Raw genomic sequence first — 18905 nt, forward strand, 5'->3', positions numbered from 1 at the left:
ACTTGTTTCCTATTTCTCCTAAAGAAGGAACATGCATTGCTTTAACTTTTAAAATATTTTTAGGATTTCCCTGGTAGCCCACTGGTTAAGAGTTTGCCTTGCAAGGCAGGGGACACAGGTTTGATCCCTGGTCCTGGAAGAATCCACATGCTGAGAGGCAACTAAGCCTGTGTGCCACAACTAAGGCCCAATGCAGTAAAATAAATAAAATATTCTTATTTTTGAAGGAACAATACATTTATAGGGCTGAAATTTTTAAGAAAACAAAGGATGCATAGTAAACATATCTCTTCTCCTGACCCTCAACCCCTCCAAATCTCCCCAGAACAATCATTATTATAAACGTATATACTGTCTCTCCCTTCTTTCCTTATCAGAACAAGTGGTTGGTTACTATCGTGCATGCTAAGTCGCCTCAGTCATGTCCCACTCTTTGTGACCCTATGCATGGTAGCTTGCCAGGCTCCTCTGTCCATGGGATTCTCCAGGCAAGAATACTGGAGTGGGTTGCCATGCCCTCCTCCAGGGGGTCTTCTCCACCCAGGGAACGAATGCTTGTCTCTCTGTCTCCTACTTTGGCAGAGGGGGTTCTTTACCACTAGCGCCTCCTTGGAAGCCCTTTACAAAGTGCCAGTTCAGTAAATAGTTACCTTGTTCTTCTTCACAGCTGCATATAGAAACAATTCTAAAAGGAACCATGTGATATTGAATTAGGCCCTGTTGGTGAACCTATTACATGGTCTAGTATTTTGCTATGACAAACAGTTCTAAGCTGACTGCTCTTGTATGTATGTGAACTTACACATGAGCAAGTCCACCTATAAGATAATTTACTTTTAGGGGAAATGCTGGGTTAAGGGCAAATGATATGTGCATTTGTAATTAAACTTTTTTATTACTGAATATTTCAAGCATTCAGTAAGCAAAGAGACAAGTACAATGGACTTCTATACACACTCCACCACTTTTCAATGGTTATCATTAATCTACAGCTGATACTATTTCATACTATATATATATATATATAGGTAGGTCCTACTTATCCCCCTCATCCCAAATTATTCTGAAACAACTCTGACACAGTATTTTCTCCATGGGTAAATATTTCTGAAAAGTAAGGGCTTAAAAAGTGTGTGTAATTTCTCTAGCATATCTAAAATAAATTAATATTATTTTATTAATGTCATCATTTGTTAGTATCACATTTCCCCAGATTGTCTCATGAAAAATTATTTTTTCAACAGCTTGTTCTTTGATTCAGAATCTCAATAAGTTTCAACCATTTACTGCAGTTGGTTGAGTTTTTTTTTTAATTTATTGGTTTTCTCCTCCACTTCTCTCCTTTCTTTCTTTCTTCTTTTTTCTTCTTCGTCCTGAGTGATATTACTGTAGAAACTGAGTGAATTTGCTTCCAGAGGCTGGATTTTGCTGGTTACATCCCCATAGGGACATTTAATATGCTCCTCTATCCTTTAGGTCAAAGGAAAAATGCAAAATTAAACTGTAGAATTTCTTAAAATAATCAAGAAAAAACATATCCGAATCTGTGTGGCATAACTAAAGCAGTTATTAAAAGAAAACATAGAGAGCTAAATATCTATATTAATCAAAAAGGAAATTAAAATAAATGAATTAAATATTCAACTTAGAAAGCTGAAAAATATAGCAATAAAAAAATTAAGTAAGCAAAAAAACAGCAGAAAGAAGATAAATACAGAAATTAATGTTTTATTATTTTTTTCAACTTGCTGAAAAGATTTAGGATCATCATTCCAGACCTAGGTGGTCATTTTGTGGTTTACAACTAAATAGACAACAAATGGTACCTCCCTGGTGGCTCAGTGGTAAAGAATCCGCCTGCCAATACAGGAGATAGGGGTTTGATCCCCAGGTTGGGAAGATCCCCTGGAGAAAAAAATGGCCACCCACTCCAGTATTCTTGCCTGAAGAATCCCATGGACAAAGGAGCCTGGTGGGCTCCATAGGGTCGCAAAGAGTGGGACACTAAGAGACTAAACCACCACACCTGACAACATAACCTAGGTTAACTGTCAGAGGGAAAAGGCTTTTATACCCAGTTTGCTCTGGATTTCAAGATGAGGCCTGCTTTGACTGTTAGTGAGAAATCAGGTCCGGAGCCCTCACTTAGGTTCTTGGTGAAAAACTTCAAGGATCAGGGAGGACGCAGGGAAGGGAGTCCTGAGGGGTCAGGTCTGAGGGGCAGAGGGGCATCTCCTCCCCTGTTGGATACAGGGCTTTGCCTTCCTCAGGCTCCAGGTCAGATCACCACGGCCAGAATCATTCATTGCTAGGGAGGCCTTTAGCAAACCCCTCTGAGAGAAATGTCTTTACCCTTAAGCAGGAGTGTTAACCCTTACCTTAAAGGGGCGAGGGTCCAATGAGATGCCCTGTAGAGCTACATCTCAGTAGGTGACAGCTAACAGGATGGCGCTGGGGTTCTGTGATTCTACGATGGGGACCCGCTGACACATCAGGGGACACAGAGCATCGAACAGGAGAAATCAACCAGACTGCTTCCCTTCTCCGAGGCCCACTCCTGCTGAACGCGGCACGTCCACCCCCGGGCCTTCTGTGCTGCCTCGGCCTCCATCCGCCCACCTTGCAGCCCGGCTGCGCGCTAGGACAATTCCAGCCCCGTGCGCCCGGTCCTGGCCGGGCTGCTGTGCGCTCTCGCCCGCAGGCCGTGCCGCTGAGCCCCCAGGCCGGGCTCGGGGGTCTGGGATCCAGTGGGGGAGGCGCTTTCTCCAGCTCAACTGGGTCTCCCTGCCCCGGAGGGAACAGAACATCCAAAGGGCGCTCCTCCGGCCTGGAGCGCGGGGACTGGTCCTTCCCGTCCCCTCCCCCGCGGGACAAAGACCCGGCCTTCCCCATTCTTCCTGCCGTCAGCCGGCTTACTTGGTGGCACAGGAGCCGCGGGGACGGAGTAGAGACCCCACCCCCCACCCCGCGCCCCGGCGCGCCTCCAGCTCCTGCAGACCGGGTAAGTGGGCGCCCCTCCACCGCCGCCCCCCACCTTCCCGGAGGGGTCGCCGCGCGCCCGCGACCTGGCGGGAGCCCTGGAACCGGCGCCCGCGACGCCCGGGGACGGAGGAAACGCCCGCGGCAGACAAAGGGCCGGGGTCCCCAGCGCCGCCCTGAGCCCGGGGGCGCCCGCCCGCCTGGCCCGCGCCGCCCAGCGAGCGTCTCCTTATTTGGTCAAATGACACGCGGGGTTCTCCGGGCGGGGCGCGCCTCTCCGCGGGCCCAGCCGCGCGGACCTCCGCTGCCGTCCCCCGTCTGTCCGCGAGCCGCAGCGCGGTGAGTGAGCTCCAGTCAGGCCAGGGGCTGGGGGCCGGCGGTGGGGCACCGGGGAACAAGGGAACCCCGGAGGAGGGGGGAGATCTGTGGACAGTGCGGCTGGGGGTGGTGGGGAACCTGGGCACTGGGGAGCCGAGGGACCGAAGAGGGCTTGGGGACAGCTGGCGGTGGGGGCCTGGGGATGGGAGGTCTGGTGGTGGGGATACCCAGAGAGAGGGGAGCCAGCCCGGGGGGGATCGATCCAGGGACAGGGGAGTTGGCCCTGTGGGCCACCTTAGAGGTACCTTAGGTGGGAGGGACCCGGCCAGGGATGGACCCCACCTCATCCCGAAGGGAGGACGGCACCCAGCCTCCTGGAGAGGAGGGTCACCAAGCCAGTGGTCTTGGTGCACTGGCCGAGTGAGTCTGCTCTGGGCGCCCAGGCTTTTCCTGCGGTGGAAAGGAGTGGACCTTGCTGGTGACCTCAGGCATAGATCTGAACCTGAAACATCAGAGCAGAATAAAACCAAAACGGGCTTCTTTTAAAAAATACAGTACTCATCTTAAACTGACTCCTGTGGTATCTTGGCATATCTGAAATTGCAGGAACAAAGTGTTAAATGTTTCCATTTTAAAGGAAGGATTAATTCTCTTGACTTTCAGATCCCCACTTGGCTTTCCATTCCCATTAGTCTAACCTGGTCAGCTATGCTGCACTAGGGCACTTGGGAGGCAGTAACCCACCCACCTCTGGGACTTAGAATCCCAAGAACTGTGTTTAGGACCCACCCCCTTGGAGCTAACCCCGCTGATGTGTGTTTTGTAATAATACTTTAGAGGGAGGAGGCTTTCATATCTTGAAGGTGATTTCAACCAAGAAACAAGTGAGGAGAGTCTGAGAAGTACAGGCATTCCTCGGCTAACACTTAAAGTCCTACAAAAGCAAACAATGAAGAATATTTCATTGTGCAGCTGTATGAATTTTTTCACAGTGTTTTCCAACCTGTATTTTTAAGCGTTGTGAGTTAATAGATGGAATGGGGTTTCCACAGTGTCTATTATCTGGTGTGCTTCGATGCCTCTGCAGAGCTGCATGTTCACAGGGCTGTGTTGGCTTCCCACCAGCCAGGCATGGTGGGGTAGGCTCAGGTATGGACGTGCTTTGAGGCAGGTGTGGCTGGTAGCCTCTGTGCTTGGGCTGGAGCTAGGCTGCCTGGGCTTAGATTCCCGTCGCTCCCCATCCCTCAGCCTCAAGCTGTGCAGTCTTGGCCAGGTCATCTAAACTCATGGTGTTTTGGTTTCCACAACCTGAAAACACAGGATGGTGGCTTGCTTGCAGGGTTTGTTATAAAGCCTGCCCATCAGAAGCAGTGTATGCAAAATAGATATTACCCTTGTTTTTACAGATACACTGGAACACAGAGAGATCGAAGTAACTTTTCTCAAGGTTTCCCAGCTTAGAAACAGTGACTCCAAGAGCAGACCCCAGACAGCTTTAACTTGAGAACCTGAGTTCTAACCGCTAAACTGAGAGGGGGGTTGGGGTGGGGGAACCTGAACATTTCAGTGAGGGCGTAACTCCATACCTTCACCCACGGTTGTTGTTAAGTCACTTCTAGTACTGAAAGAATCTAATTGTAGCCCAGCAGGATATTGAAAAAAAAGACTGGGCTCAGGAGGCCTGGGTTCTTTTCCTGTCCTGCCCTGAGGGCCTGTTTCCCAGCCTCTGGGGCTCCAGCTGCCTTGTTATCAGCAGGAGGCTGGAGGAGGTAGCTTACCTAAGCTGCTCTGACTCAGCACCAGGAGATAACCCAGTTCCGTGAGCTCCCGTGAACAGAAAGAACCGTTGGAGACTTCCTGGTCATTCTCTTACACCAGATTTATCAGAGCCACATTGTCACATGAACTTACACTGAGCGGTCACTTTCTGAAGATGACCACCTGGAACTGAACTCACAGGCCCATCTCTAGGGGCTGTGAGCCCAGTCTTCCAGAGCCGGAGGCTGGCAGTGACTTTGGGGTGAGTTACATGAATGGCCTCTCTTGTCCTGACTGGTGGATTGCAGTGTTAGCTCTTGTGGTGGTTCATTTGGCATCAATCTGATTGGGTCACCTGGTGCCAAGACACAAATGTAACTTCTGGGTATGTCTTGGGAGGCTGTTTGTGGAGGCGATTAACATTGAATCAGTAACCTGAGTCGTCCTGCCCAGCTGGGGTGGCCTCATGCAGTCAGCTGGAGACCTGAGTAGAACAGAAGGCTGAGCAGGAGGGGACGCCCTGTGTCTGACTGTGAAGCTGGGACTTGGTCCTTTCCAGGCTCTGGTCGCAGCTGGAACTTCAGCTCATCTTGGGTCTTGAGCCTGCAGGCTTTTGAACTAGAATTTACACCTCTGGCAGACTCAGACTGGAACTTCAGACTCAAGACCTCGTGGCTCTGCTTTGCCAGTAGTTCTCCAGCTTGCCAGCTGCTTGGGACTTCCAGCCTCCATAATAATATGATCCAATTCCTAATAATCAGTCTCTTCATATAATGTGTACTTTCAGTTCTGCTTCTCTGGAGACCCTGACTACTACCATTTCTCAGTAACTTTGCTTCACGATTCTCTCCATACGCTCAGTTTTGCTGTTTTTAATTTTTATTGGAGTACTGTTGCTTTACAACATTATGTTAGTTTCTGCCGTACAGCAACATGATTCAGCTTTTTGTATACATGGATCCCCTCTTTTTTGAACTTCCTTGCCATGGCAACCAACTCTAGTGTTCTTGCCTGGAGAATCCCAGGGACAGGAGCCTGGTGGGCTGTTGTCTATGGGTTGCACAGAGTCGGACATGACTGACGTGACTTAGCAGCAGTAGCAGCCATTTAGGTCATCCCAAGAATCAAGTAGCATTCCCTGTCCCCTACAGTAGGTTCTCACTAGTTATCTATTTTCTGTTGTTGTTCAGTTGCTAAAATGTGTTCGACTCTTCGTGACTCCACAGGCTGCAGCATGCCAGGCTTCCCTGTCCTCCACGACCTCCCAGAGTTTGCTCAAGCTCATGTCCATTGAGTAGGTAACGCTATCTAACCATCAATTTTATACCTAGTATCAACAGTTTATGTGTGTCTATCTCAATCTCCCAATTCCTCCCCCACCCCATCTTGCTTTTTAAAGATTCCATCACCCCACTGCTACTGGTGGTCCCCATGTTCCCTTCGCTGTAAAATGTGCTTGCCCACCCTCTTGGGTCTCTGATGAGCTGTTTGAGGGCAGCCTCTGGTCTGTTGATCTTCAGTCTGGTTCTCATGGGTGATTCTCATGCCCCGTCTGAGTTTTGGACATCACACGTCATCCTGCTCGTCCTTGGCCTGTGTAAGTGGTACCTTGCCGGCCCTAAATTAGTTTGTGACTTAAAGATCTCCTTCAAGTGTTTCTAAGTGAGGCCAGTGATGTCTGTGCCCATGGGTGAAGTGGCTGCCCTGTTTTTGTAAGTAAAACCAGTGTTGAGGGGCATCCTTGAAGCCTGTAAATGTTTGTGTTTCAAAAGAATAGGTCTGTCTGTGCTTGATGGTACGACCTTTGGAACAGATGAGTATCAGCCAGTTTAGGCAGCGGTGGGAACAGCAGGAGGTGTGCGTGCCTGTCGTGACAGGATCCTGCGGGCTATGCTAAAAAACACCAAGGGGAGTGGGGCTTTGCGAACAGGGAGGGGGCTGGTCTTTTGTGGAAGTTGGGGTCAGAGCAGATGGAGGCAGACGAGAGTAAACTGCGAGCTGCCTTCTGGAGATGGGAGGAGACGCATGAAGGGGAGTGCGGGTTTTTCCTTTTGTTCTGGTGAAACCTAACGTGGTTACTTGGGCCACACGTAACCAGGAAGTGGAGGGAGAGAGGCTGGGCTCCCCCTACACACGTTGATGCCAGTAGAGGACCCGAGGCCTCCAACCATCCTAGCTTGTGTAATTATGCTTGTCCTGTGCAGACAGAGCTGATATGTTTTGAGATTAAATTGCCAGATAGAATCTTAAAGGTGATTTAAATTCTTTGGAGCTAGAACTAGACAACTCTTCCGGAGACTGTGTGTTTCATCTCAGTCTCCCGGGGCCGTTTCATTATTCAGTACTACCCAAAAGATAATTCCAGAGACATCAGCTCACCTTATCCAAGCCTTGTCTCTCACACAAAATATTTCTTAACACGATCATAAACGACTCAAGCTTTTTAAATGTTTCTGAAAGTTACTAGTTAATATACCAAGTTATACATTCATGAACCCTGCCTATATTCTCACTGAAGACTCAGTAAATTAACCCTTAAATATACAACAGGTATGGCTGCTCAGCTGGCTCAGTGGTAAAGAGTCTGCCTGCCAATGCAGGAGATGCAGGTTTGATCCCTGGGACGGGAAGAACCCCTCGAGAAGGAATTAGCAGCCCACTCTAGTATTCTTGTCTGGAGAATCCCATGGACGGAGGAGCCTGGTAGGCTGTAGTCCATGGGATCACTAAGAGTTGGATGTGACTGAGCTCACACACACACACGCAAGGTATAGTCATTCTTACCAAGAATCCCAAAATGGATTTCAAAAGGATTTTAAATACATTATAATACTTTTAAAAATAGCAACGTCCTTTGAGATGGTGTCCCTCTCCCTTTCAGCAGAATTTCTGTTTAAAAGAAACAATTCAGCTGGACTAATGGCAAGAGCTTTGGGGTGAGCTGGTCTGTGTGTCTGATCCTTCCGTCCACAGAAAAACAGACTGGTGCAGAGTGTTCTCGGGCTTCTCTGCTGGTGTGAGAGCTTGTGCCTTTGGACAGAGACCTCTGGTTTATAGGCTACTGTGTCTGTGTGGGACACCCCGGGCCCCCCTGGTGCCTGGAGCCTGGGTCCAGGGAGCTGGTGGTTCTGCACGAAGATGTTGGGGGCATCTCCTGGGGTGGTGTGGGCTTCTTGACCTGACCAGCCTCATTCGGGGGCCATGCAGCTGTGTGCTTACATGGGTGTGGATCCAAACACAAGAAGAACAGTTTTACCCGCTGAGGAAGCAGCAGTTTATCTGGAAGAGGGACGAGGCCAGAGGCGGAGAAGAAAGAACGAAGCTTAAATCTGTTGCTTTAGAAATTGTAACGGTGTCAGATGCCAAACCACATTACATCTGGGGTTTGCTATGCAAAGTGGGTTGTTCACATAACACAGGCCTCGTTTCCTCTGGGGATATTGCCCACATGTTTGTGCTCTGGGATATACGTGTTCACCCACCACCCATTGCGTGTCCATTCATTCATTCTCCATGTGTCCCTGAAGCGCTGGACCCTTTTGTCGCCTGGTGACACCCTTGCAGGGCTTATGGTTGAGGGGTGGGAGGTACACAGGCAGTCAGCATCCTGTGGTGTCAGGAAAACATTGCATTTTCAAATATATTCCTTAAAAGAGCCCACATCCCACAGACTGGTTTTCTTAATCCTCCCTAGAAAGCTCCAGATGCTGGTAAGCAATGGCAGTTCCCACCTGGAACCTGGCTGTCAGTGAAAGCTGGGCTGGGGACTCGTCAGGACTGACTTGCTGAGGCTGCGTCGCAGGTTGTGGGACGGCTCCGGGGATGTTTGCAGATTTCTCGGGAGGAATCAAGGCTGTTAGACCAGTCTCATCAGGCCACGTGGATAAAGACGCACGGGCATCATGGGGCTGGAGGCACATGGCATCTCTGGAGTCAGGTTGAGGTGCTTAGTTGGCAAGGCGAGTACTGAAGAGAAGGCTACATGGAAGGCCCACTGTTTAGGAAGGACAAGCCAGGAACTCTGGAACTCTGCCCCTCTCCTGATGTTTCTGGGAAATGTTTCTGGGAAAAAAAAATGCAAAGGGACTCAGCCACACATATACATGTATCCATTCTCCCCCAATCTCCTCTCCCATCCAGGCTGCCACATAACATTGAGCAGAATTCCCTGCACTCTGTAGTAGGTCCTTGTTGGTTATCCATCTTAAATATAGCAGTGTGTGCTCTTCCATCCCAAACTCCCTAACTATCCCTTCCCTACATCCTTTCCCACTCCTGCAACCATAAGTTTCTTCTCTAAGTCCGTGAGTCTGTTTCTGTTTTGTAACTCCAATGGTATCATTTCTTTTTAGATTCCACGTATAAGGTATGTCACACCATATTTCTGCTTCTCTGTCTGACTGACTTCACTCAGTATGATAATCTCTAGGCCCATCCACGTTGCTGCAGGTGGCATTGTTTCATTCTTTTTAACGGCTGGATAATATTCCATTGCGTATATGTGCCACGTCTCTATCCGTTTCTCTGTCAGTGGATATTTAGGTTGCTTCCATGTCTTGGCTGTTGTAAACAGCGCTGCAGTGAACATCGGGTTGTGTGTATCCTTTTGGATCACATTTCTGTTACTTCACTGTGCACCGGAAACATCACCTCATTGTCGGTCAGCTATACCCCAATCCAAAACGAAAAGGTTTTAAAATGAGGCGTGTTCTTCCCGGCTCTAAATGCCTTCCTCCCTCCTCCACCTCCTTTCCTCCTCCCTTTTCTTCTCGTTTTTCTTCTCGTCCTGGCTCTCACGCGCCCCCTCCCACCCCAGACTGAGAAGATAAAATAGCCCCCATGCACAAGCCTGTGGACCTTGTAGAGTCATCATTTTCTGTGGGGAGCCCTATGCACTCTCTGAACCTGCTTCCTCACACCTGAGTCAGCACAGGTGGAGAGACTCAGATCAGAGCACTCTCCCTCCTGCCACCCCGGGCCTGCCAGCTGTCCCAGCACTGTCTACTCCCAGCACCGTCGGCTGGGCCTGCAGCCACATCTGTAAGCCTGTCCCCTAAGATCGGCTTGTTCAGAGCCGAAGGGGGATGACATCAGAGGATGACTCAACCTGGGGGAGGGGTAAGAACTCCTCGACACTGGGATCTGGGTTCAGTCCGTGAACGACAAGTCAGCAGTCATCCCTGAGGCCCAGGGTCTCCTTGGCTGCTGCTTTGTGCGCTCAGCATCTGTGCCCAGGCGATGGTCTGAGTGACAGGTGGCCCACAGGGAGGGATGTGGCGGTTTGGCGAGGGTAAGCAGGTTGTGCGCAATTAGGAAAAAACCAAAACAAGATGTTCTGGTTTTGTTTGAGGAAATGATTCAGAAGTGGCCTTGGACACCCCAAAAACACTTTGAAAGAGTCACTGCCTCTTGGTTTTGTCTCCCCCCAGCCCCACAGAGTGAAGTCAGGCTTCCACACAGTAAATCTTCATTCACTGCAGGCTGAGGAGTTCAGGTGCTACAGCTAACTGCCTGTGGGGCCAATCTGTTCAGGGTGATGGCCACAGGCCCTCCTTCCCCTGGCCTCTGGCTATCTCTTCAGCTTCATCTTGAATGCTCCTGGAGTGACCCGAGTCACTCCCACCTTCCTGGGGTGTCTGCTCTCCCCACCCCGATTCCCATCCCTGAGCCTCCACTCTCTGCCTGCATCATCACCTGGGTAACTCTTTCCCGGCACAGGTAACATCTTAGGAAGCCTGTCCACCCTCCCAGGATGGGTGGCTCAGGGGCTGCTCCTCCCGCTTCCCATGGTACCCGTCGGGTCTCTCCTTCAGGGTGCTGAGCGTGGAACTGAGTCTCTTGGATACACACCATGCATCCGTTTCTCTCTAGACCACAAATTCCCTCTGGGAGGTCCCGTATCTTACTCATCTTTGTAGCTCCAGCTTTTTGGATAACATCTCACACAGTTCCAGCTCAGCTGATGCCTCTGCAATGAATGAATAACCAAGCATTTTAGAACTTCCCTGGCGGTCCACTGGTTAAGACTCTGCACTTCCAATGTAGGAGGCATGAGTTCGATCCCTAGTCTGGGGAATAAGATCCCACATGCCGACAGGTGCAACCCCTCCCCAAAATTTTTTTTTAAGTAAAAAAAGAAAGAAAGAAAGAAACAATTTTAATTAAATAAAAATAAGTCATTTTATAAAATTTAAAAATGGAGTTATAGGAGGTATCTAAAGCAAGGCTGTAGCTAAAAATTTCCCATTAAACAGAGGCTTAAGAAGATTGGACTGTAGCCTGCCAGGCTCCTCTGTCCATGGGATTTTCCAGGCAGGAATACTGGAGGGGGTAGCCATTCCCTTCTCCAGGGGATCTTCCTGACCCAGGGGTCAAACCCAGGTCTCCTGCATAGCAGGCAGACTGTTTACTGTCTGAGCCACCAGGGAAAGCCCCATTCAAATAAATAAATAAAAATCAGGCATTTTATAAGATTTAAAAGTGGAATTATAGGGGATGTCTAATGCAAGACTGTGGTTAAAGTTTTTCCCATTAAACAGAGGCTTAGGATTGATAGTGTAACTTTGGATACACAATTGTGTCATTTTCTGTTTGATAGCATTAGATTAAAGAACTGGTTTCAAACTCTGTAGGAGAAGGGAGACTCTTAGATTGCTTAGGAGCTCGTGTGCTGCTTGTTCTGAGACTCAGGGCTTGTGCTTTGTGGAACTCACGGGAAATGGGTTCAGATTCATGTCCATCTGCTCTGCTTCTAATTAGTGGTGGTCTTGCTTTCCGCCCCAACTTGTTGGTTTAAGCAGAAGCACTGTCCTGATCAATAAAGCTGTTGTAACTTAGAGGAGATAAGGAGCGAGGTAGGAGAGAGACCCACCAGCACCTGAAACAATCTGCAGAAGTGGGCGCCATCGGACCTGGAGGGCAGGTGGGGACTTCACTCGTCCTGCCGGAAGTCAGGATCAGTGACGGGGGCTGTGCTGGGGCCGCCTCAGCCCTCTTCATCCGCCGTGGGGCCCTGCGTGTACTCACAGTCCACTGTCTTAGATGACTTCTGTCAGAGTCCTGAGGAGTCAGAGGAGGCAGAAGGCACATCCCAGGCATATGAGCATTGTTGGGGCAATACCCTGGAGGAAACAGAGCCCCCTTTCATAGCTCCAGAGCACAGGAATGGCTCTCGATGTGGGTTACTGGTACAGCCTGTCTCCTTCCCCCAGAAGGGCCTGTGCTCTTCCAAACCCGCGTGGAACCACTCTTCCATGTAGACTGGAAGTTTATTTTGCTCTAAGTGAGAGGGCTGTTTGGAAACCAATGCTCACATAGTCTTCTGTTTTCACAAATGTTCCCGGCTTCCCATTTTTCCGTCCATAAAATGAGGTTGTTGCTGTTTAGTCGCTGTCATATCCAATTCTTTGTAAGCGTATGGACTGCAGCCCAGTAGGCTCCTCTGTCCATGGGATTTCCCAGGCAAAAATACTGCAGTGGGTTGCCATTTTCCTCTCCAGGGGGTCTTACCAACTTAGGGATCAAACCCTCAGCATCCTCCATTGGCAGGCAGATTCTTTACCACTGAGCCACCAGGGAAGCCCGTAAAACAAGGTAGTTGTATTAATAGGTAATCTCCTGGGTTGTTCCCAGATTTTAAAATTCTATTTTTTATAGCCCTATCTCCTTTCCTTGTTCTCATTTCAAATCTTCAGGTCATTATTCTGAAATTTGTGTGACCTGCTTAGGGAATAAGATTCCGCAGTTAAATAGTAGCCTCTGTGGAAAAATCCATAGGTTGGAAGGATGATGCTTAATTGCAATGAACTGAACGGTGGCCACTTTCAAGGCTAGTAACAGAGATTTCAGGAAAGCATCACATCTTCTGCCAACTTAGCAGCTGAAACCTGAGATGGCCTTAGGACAGATGATACTCATATACTGGGTTTCAGAACAAAGATCAAACACTCCAGAGCCTCATATTGTGATGTTATCTCAAGAATATCCCAGCAATGTTTTCTTTAACTCCAGGAAGAGCAATTTAGAGGGATGGATCTCGCCACATGTGTCCAGCTGCGAGTTTAATACTTTCAGGAAAGAAGACTGTCCTATAAACACAGAAGTCACTAAGTATGGGTGCCTGAAAGTTGTCCGTTTCTTTGCTTACAGTCGTCAGAATCTTGTATACACAAAGTACAAAATTAATAAACATGGAAGAATTCACTATTATCGTAAACCAGCCAGCAATATTTTATTTGCACCTTAGGGTATCATTTTGGAATTTCACTCTTCAGTGGGTAAGATGACCAAAAATCGAATTGAGTTTCATCAGTTTGTGAAACATCCCTCAGGAATTGTATGGTCAACCTGTCTCCAGATTTAATCATTTATAAAGCTTTTCACTTTTCAGTCAATTAAATATTGCCACCTGAGAGGCTATTTCTGAAGAAGCTGGATGGTGTTTCTGATGGCGTGGAGGCGTTTCTCCACACCTGGGCTTCCCAGGGTAGACAGGCTCTTTGTGGGGTGGTTCTGACATGTTGGTGCAGGAACTGCGTGGGAGGAGGAGGAGGAGGGGAAGTCCTGCCTCCCTCTATCCCCACCCAGTCCGTTCTGCTCACGCACACGCCACACTCATCCTGGAAAAATGCAAGTCGAGGTGTCGCCTGGGGAGACGGTTGATTGTGGTCACCGAGTTTCCTACTGTGATAATCCCTGTGCCTGGAAGCCAGCCTTCCCCTGTACCCTGATCGCTGGCTGCCCGGGCTGCGGTGGGGGCAGGGGCGGCTCCTCTCATGCGGGGGCGGGGGGTGTGCTTCCTCCTGCCACCCGTCCAGGTGTGCCCCCTCGGCCTCAGGTTTCCAGCTCCAATGACCCTCCCCTGGCTCCTGTGGTCACTCCTTATTCAAATCCATGAATCATAGAGGAGCGCATGGAAAGTCTTTTTATAGACATGAGCATATTGTTTCTATCCCTGCCGAGCTATTCCGGGGGCGGGAGATGGGGAAGATGGGATGTGCAGCTCCATCCTGTCTGGGGCAGGCACTCCTGGGGGAAGAGGGCTCTGGCTCCAACTCTTGTCTTGTGTCCAACATCAAGATCACTTTTTCTGACACGGTCACCAAGAACTAGGAATTTTAAGGAAGCGGAATGCGCTCAGACACAGAACTGCCCCCAAATAATTTTTTTTTAAAGTACCGTTGAAAATGACAAGGCATTTCAGGGGTGAGTGTCGATTGCTCAGCCAGGAGGCGAGCCACCGATGGCAAAGGTGATGGTCAAGGTGACCGTGATGGAGGGGGACAGTCCTGCCGTGTGAACGCTCACTGGAACCTGTCCTCCTCTCCTCCCTGGTAGGTGACGGACATCCGGGGCCAAGATGACCGAGCGCTTTGACTGCCACCACTGCGAGGACTCGCTCTTCGGCAGGAAGTACGTACTTCGGGAGGAGCAGCCCTACTGTGTGGCCTGCTTCGAGGCCCTGTTCGCCAGCACCTGTGAGGAGTGCGGGAAGTTGATCGGCTGTGACTGCAAGGTACCCCGGCCCCCTGGGGGTCCCCCGGTGCTCCCCACATCCTCCCTTACCGCCTGGCTTCCCTGGGCCCCACATCGGCTCCCCATGTTTCTCTGCATAGTTTGCACTCAAGTCCTGGTTCCCATCACCTTGAACACTCCTGAGCCCCATTCTGCTGGGCTGGGACCCTGCATGAGCCCTTCCTAGCCTCCCCCTGCAGGCTTGGTCTCTGCCCCCTCCCAGTCGCGCCTGCTCAGGGCTTTCCAGGACGTGTGCGCCTGGCCTCCCAGCTACACTTCTGATGGCCCCAGGTCAGCATCCTTATCTAACCAGACACCTGCCGCCCAATCCCTTGCTCCCCTGAGGCTCCCAGCTCTCCTCCCGGGCTGACTCACAGGGCAAGTGTGCGAGGTCAATATTTGCGAAGTGAGTGTGGTGCGGGTGACACGGAGCCTGCCTCTTGGGTGGAGGGTTTCAGAGGCTCTGCCTGCCCTGGGGCATCCGGGGAGCTTCTGGTCTTAGTGGGGAGGGCCAGCTTGTGTAGCTGCTGGCTGAGCAGGTGCGGCTGGCTCTACTGCGTGTCTGCCCTGGGTCTGTCTTGCATCTCATCCTTCCGAGGGCAGGCGGTGAGCAGCTGGTCGCACACCAGCTTCTGTCTCTGTGTGTTTAGTAACAGTCTAGGAATGATTTCCATCTGTGGGGGAAGGCAGACTTTGCCTTGAGCAGAGACCAAGGGCATGGGATGCCAGCCGCTGGAGCCTGAGCTGCAGTCACGTGTCCTGGCTCCAGAGCAGGGTGGATTCTGAGAGGAAGGGACATGGGCACCCTTCAAACAACCAGAGCTTTGGCTACAACCAGGAGAAAAGGCAGCTGGTCTTGCTCACCTGAAGGGTGCCGGCCCTCCGACCTCCATCTCTTGGGGGGATGTGTGTCTGAGTCCCTCCGCATCCATCTCCAGGCCAAGTGGGAGAGCTCGGACACCGAGTTGCCCTGTTCCAGTCTGGCTGTGTCTCACTGGCTGTGTGATCTCAGGCCCATGTCTTGACTCCCTCAGTGCCCGTCTACGTGTTTACAAAATGGAGCTACGACAAGGAAGCCTGGGTCATGGGTTCTCACATGTGCAGCTACGAAGCAGCCAGAGTTCTAAAGAGCAGCTGTGTGTGCATGCTCAGTCGTGTCTGACTCTTTGCGACTCCATGGACGGTAGCCCACCAGGCCCCTCTGTCCATGGGATTTCCCAGGCAAGGATACTGGAGTGTGTTGGCATTTCCTTCTCCAGGGGATCTTTCCAACCCAGGGATCAAACCCGAGTCTCTTATGTCTCCTGCGTGGGCAGGTGGGTTCTTTACCGCTAGTGTGACCTGGGGAACCCAGAGAGCAGGTGCTGGTGGTATGAACCAGTCCCCTCTTCTCTGCCGACAGCACCCCTGTTCTTTTTGCAGCTCAGTCCCTCCCCAGGCCTCTTGAAGCTTCAGCTTCTCAGTTCTCACTAGAGAAACATCAATAAGGATGTCTGCTTTGAGGGAGAACTAATAGGCAGAGAAAAACTTATTTTCTAAAGGCTCTCCCTGGAAAAGACGTAAGTAGGTGAGCATTTCAGGTATCATTCTGACAAAGACCAGCTCTGGGTTTGGGGGATCTTTTGGAGCGTAACTCCTTTATGGTGTTGTGTTGGCTTCTGTGTACAAGGGACGTGAGCCAGCTATATGTGTGCATGTATCCCCTCCCTCGTGAGCCTCCCTCCCACCTTCCATATCCTGCTCCTCTAGGGCATCCCAGAGCGCCGAGCTGCTTCCTGTGCTGTGCAGCACCTTCCCACTAGCTGTCTGTTTCACACGTGCTCGTGTGTATACGTCAATCCCAATCTCCCAGTTCACCCCGCCCTCCTTTTCCCCACTCCGTGTCCACAAATCTGCTTTCTACATCTGCGTCTTTACTCCGGCCCTGCAAATAGGTCCGTCAGTGCCCTCTTTCTAGATTCCACCTATATGCATTCATATACGATATTTGTCTTTTTCTGACTTATCAACTCTGGTTTGAAGGAGATGTTTTGGAGATTTGGGGCTGGTCATCCTTGGCTGGGAGCTAAAGTGAAAACAAAACTCAAGTCACTGATCGTTTCTTCAGTATGATTTAGTGGACAGGCCCTTGAAACTACTTATCCTTCCGCACATGCTTTATGAGTAAATAAACAAAAAATCCCCCCAAAGCGGCCAAAATCAACAAGACTGCTGCAGAGTCAAGACTGCTGTTCAGGCAATCACGCTGAACTTTTCACCCCGGATACCGCTCCACTGGGGAGTCTCAGCATGGGATTCTGTGCATTTGGGAAGGAAACAAAGAAGTGAACTTGCAGTTAGACCTCGGCATGTGGGGTTTTGAATACTTGGAACCGTTTTCTTGGCTTTCGGAAATAATTACAAAAGTTTGCTTTGTGGAGAAAGTGAGGGCAGGAGAAATGTGCCTGTCTTTCAGGAAGCGAACCCCCAGCCTGGCAACAGGGTAAGTGGCAGGGTCTCTGCCAGAGTCTTTCTTCAAGGATTTGAAGGACCATACGGATGGGAACGCGGCAGCCTGACTGCCACAAAGCACGGAACATCTTTGCAAAGTGCTGTGCCGAGTGGCGTGGCGCACCCCCTGACATGGCGGTGTCCTGTGGGTCTGAGGACTGGGTGGCTCAGGAATCAGCAGCTGAGCTTCCCCCAGCCCGGGAAAGACAGACAGGGGGCAGAGGACGGCGAGGGACCCCGCTGCCCTGGGCCGCCCCCATTAACTGGGGGGTGCAGGGTCCCTCCGGGCCACTGACTCCACCCACGGCTCAGCCGAGGCCTCAACAAGGGCAGAGCAAAGCCATAAGCCCTTCCCACATTAGGAGTGTCTCTGAAATGGAAAATCAGAAAGGAAGTGTTTGCGCCTAATCTCACATTGTTTATCAAACATTTTACAGCAATCTATGACTTTCTGTGTGCACAAGATTACCTTGCTAGTTTTTCTGGGAATGTGTTGAAGATTTTTTTTTTTCCTTTCTTTTTCGCCCCTTCATGTGCTCTCTCTAGAGAACCTTAAAACAGGGGCATTTTCTAGGATGTTTCAAAGTTCTTGAAAGTTAGTCAGCGAACCCCTACTTCTTAGCCTTGATACCTCTGTGGTGTCTCTGGGGACCACCCGGTAGGCTCGACACACAACAGAATTCAGCGAGACAAGACTAGCTCGGTACTACAAGGCTGAAACTCCATTTGGAGAAGTGAATGCCAGCGGTGAGAAGAGTCACTCAGAGCCCAGTTTACAGACACACGTTTAGAGCAGGCATCAGCCTTGATTCAGGCACCAGGTCAGATCACCTAAGCAGACCAGATGCCTCGGCCTTTCTGTGCCGACTTCCAGTCCAGCCCCACAAGCCTCGAGCCAGCAAAGCCAGTGGCCTTTTCCCACCTTGGCGCCCATGCAGTGTGGACTTTTCCACAGAGGGGAGTCCCAGAGGAGGTGGGGACGTGAAGTATCAACTTGACTCAGACTGACATGTAAGGACGGCACGAGAGAAGGAGGACTCCCAGGAGAGCTGACAGCACGGCCTCAGATGGGGCTTCACAAGTGCCCGAGCAAGCTGCAGGGTGTGGCTCTTCCAGGCGTGCCCATGCGGACGGTACCCAGGCCCCCAGGGCCAGCATCACTCGTGGCCACACAGGCATCACCGAGCAACTGGTGTCCTAGCCGGGCCTCATAGCCAAGGGGGATGAGGGCCTTCAGAGGCCAGGACAGCGCAAGCCAGGGTATGGGCAGGGGAGAGGGGAGCATAGCAGAGAGGAGGCTGGAGCAGGTGAGTCTGGGTGAACATGCTGGGGCCTGCTTGTAAAGATGCTGCCGGGCCAGGTAAAGGTCTATGCCCTGCCAGATGCAGACCAGGAAGAGGGATGCAGGGGACTGGGTCCACAGCATCTTAGCGTCGTTCTGTTAAACCTGCTCACCTATGAAATAGGAGTAAAACCTTATTCCATGGCGTCATTGTGTGCTTCAGAACAAGAGGGGATTAAGGGAATTTTAGAGTTAGAAGGGCCGTGGAGGCTGAAAGCGCTGTACCGGTAGAGTGATTGAGCCCAGGAGCCTGGAGCTCTTAGAGGAGGGCATGGAATCCATCTTGGTCTCATGAGTAAGTGATGCTTCGGGGCACCTGATGTCACCATGAGCTGGGACCGAAGACCAATGTTAGCTGAGCAGTTACAATGTGCCAGGACTGTGGTCGATTCTTCACCATCGTCTCTGCTTCCCGGGTGGCATCTGAAGCTGGAAGGGGTCAGGTTACTGTCACCACCCCCACACCCGCCGCCATGCAGCAGGTGTGTGGCAGAGCCAGGACTCG

The 18905-nt window shown here is 50.7% G+C and overlaps 1 protein-coding gene across 7 annotated transcripts in view; it reads left to right on the forward strand.

The window, feature by feature from the left end:
• Positions 1-18905, forward strand: part of FHL2 (four and a half LIM domains 2) — a 47593-nt gene that overhangs the window by 19776 nt on the left and 8912 nt on the right. For 3 of the 7 annotated variants that reach the window (XM_068973271.1, XM_068973303.1, XM_068973292.1), the window contains one exon: positions 14392-14569. In XM_068973271.1, the coding sequence (XP_068829372.1) occupies positions 14414-14569 (156 nt within the window). In that variant the 5' untranslated portion in view covers positions 14392-14413. Of the gene's footprint in view, positions 1-2979; positions 3002-3246; positions 3319-6281; positions 6354-14391; positions 14570-18905 lie in introns of those variants that run through there. The other 4 variants (XM_068973324.1, XM_068973280.1, XM_068973310.1 and 1 more) reach the window with 4 other exon arrangements.

The sequence above is a fragment of the Capricornis sumatraensis genome, chromosome 1 (genome assembly GCF_032405125.1).
Source record: "Capricornis sumatraensis isolate serow.1 chromosome 1, serow.2, whole genome shotgun sequence".
Lineage (NCBI taxonomy): Eukaryota > Metazoa > Chordata > Mammalia > Artiodactyla > Bovidae > Capricornis > Capricornis sumatraensis.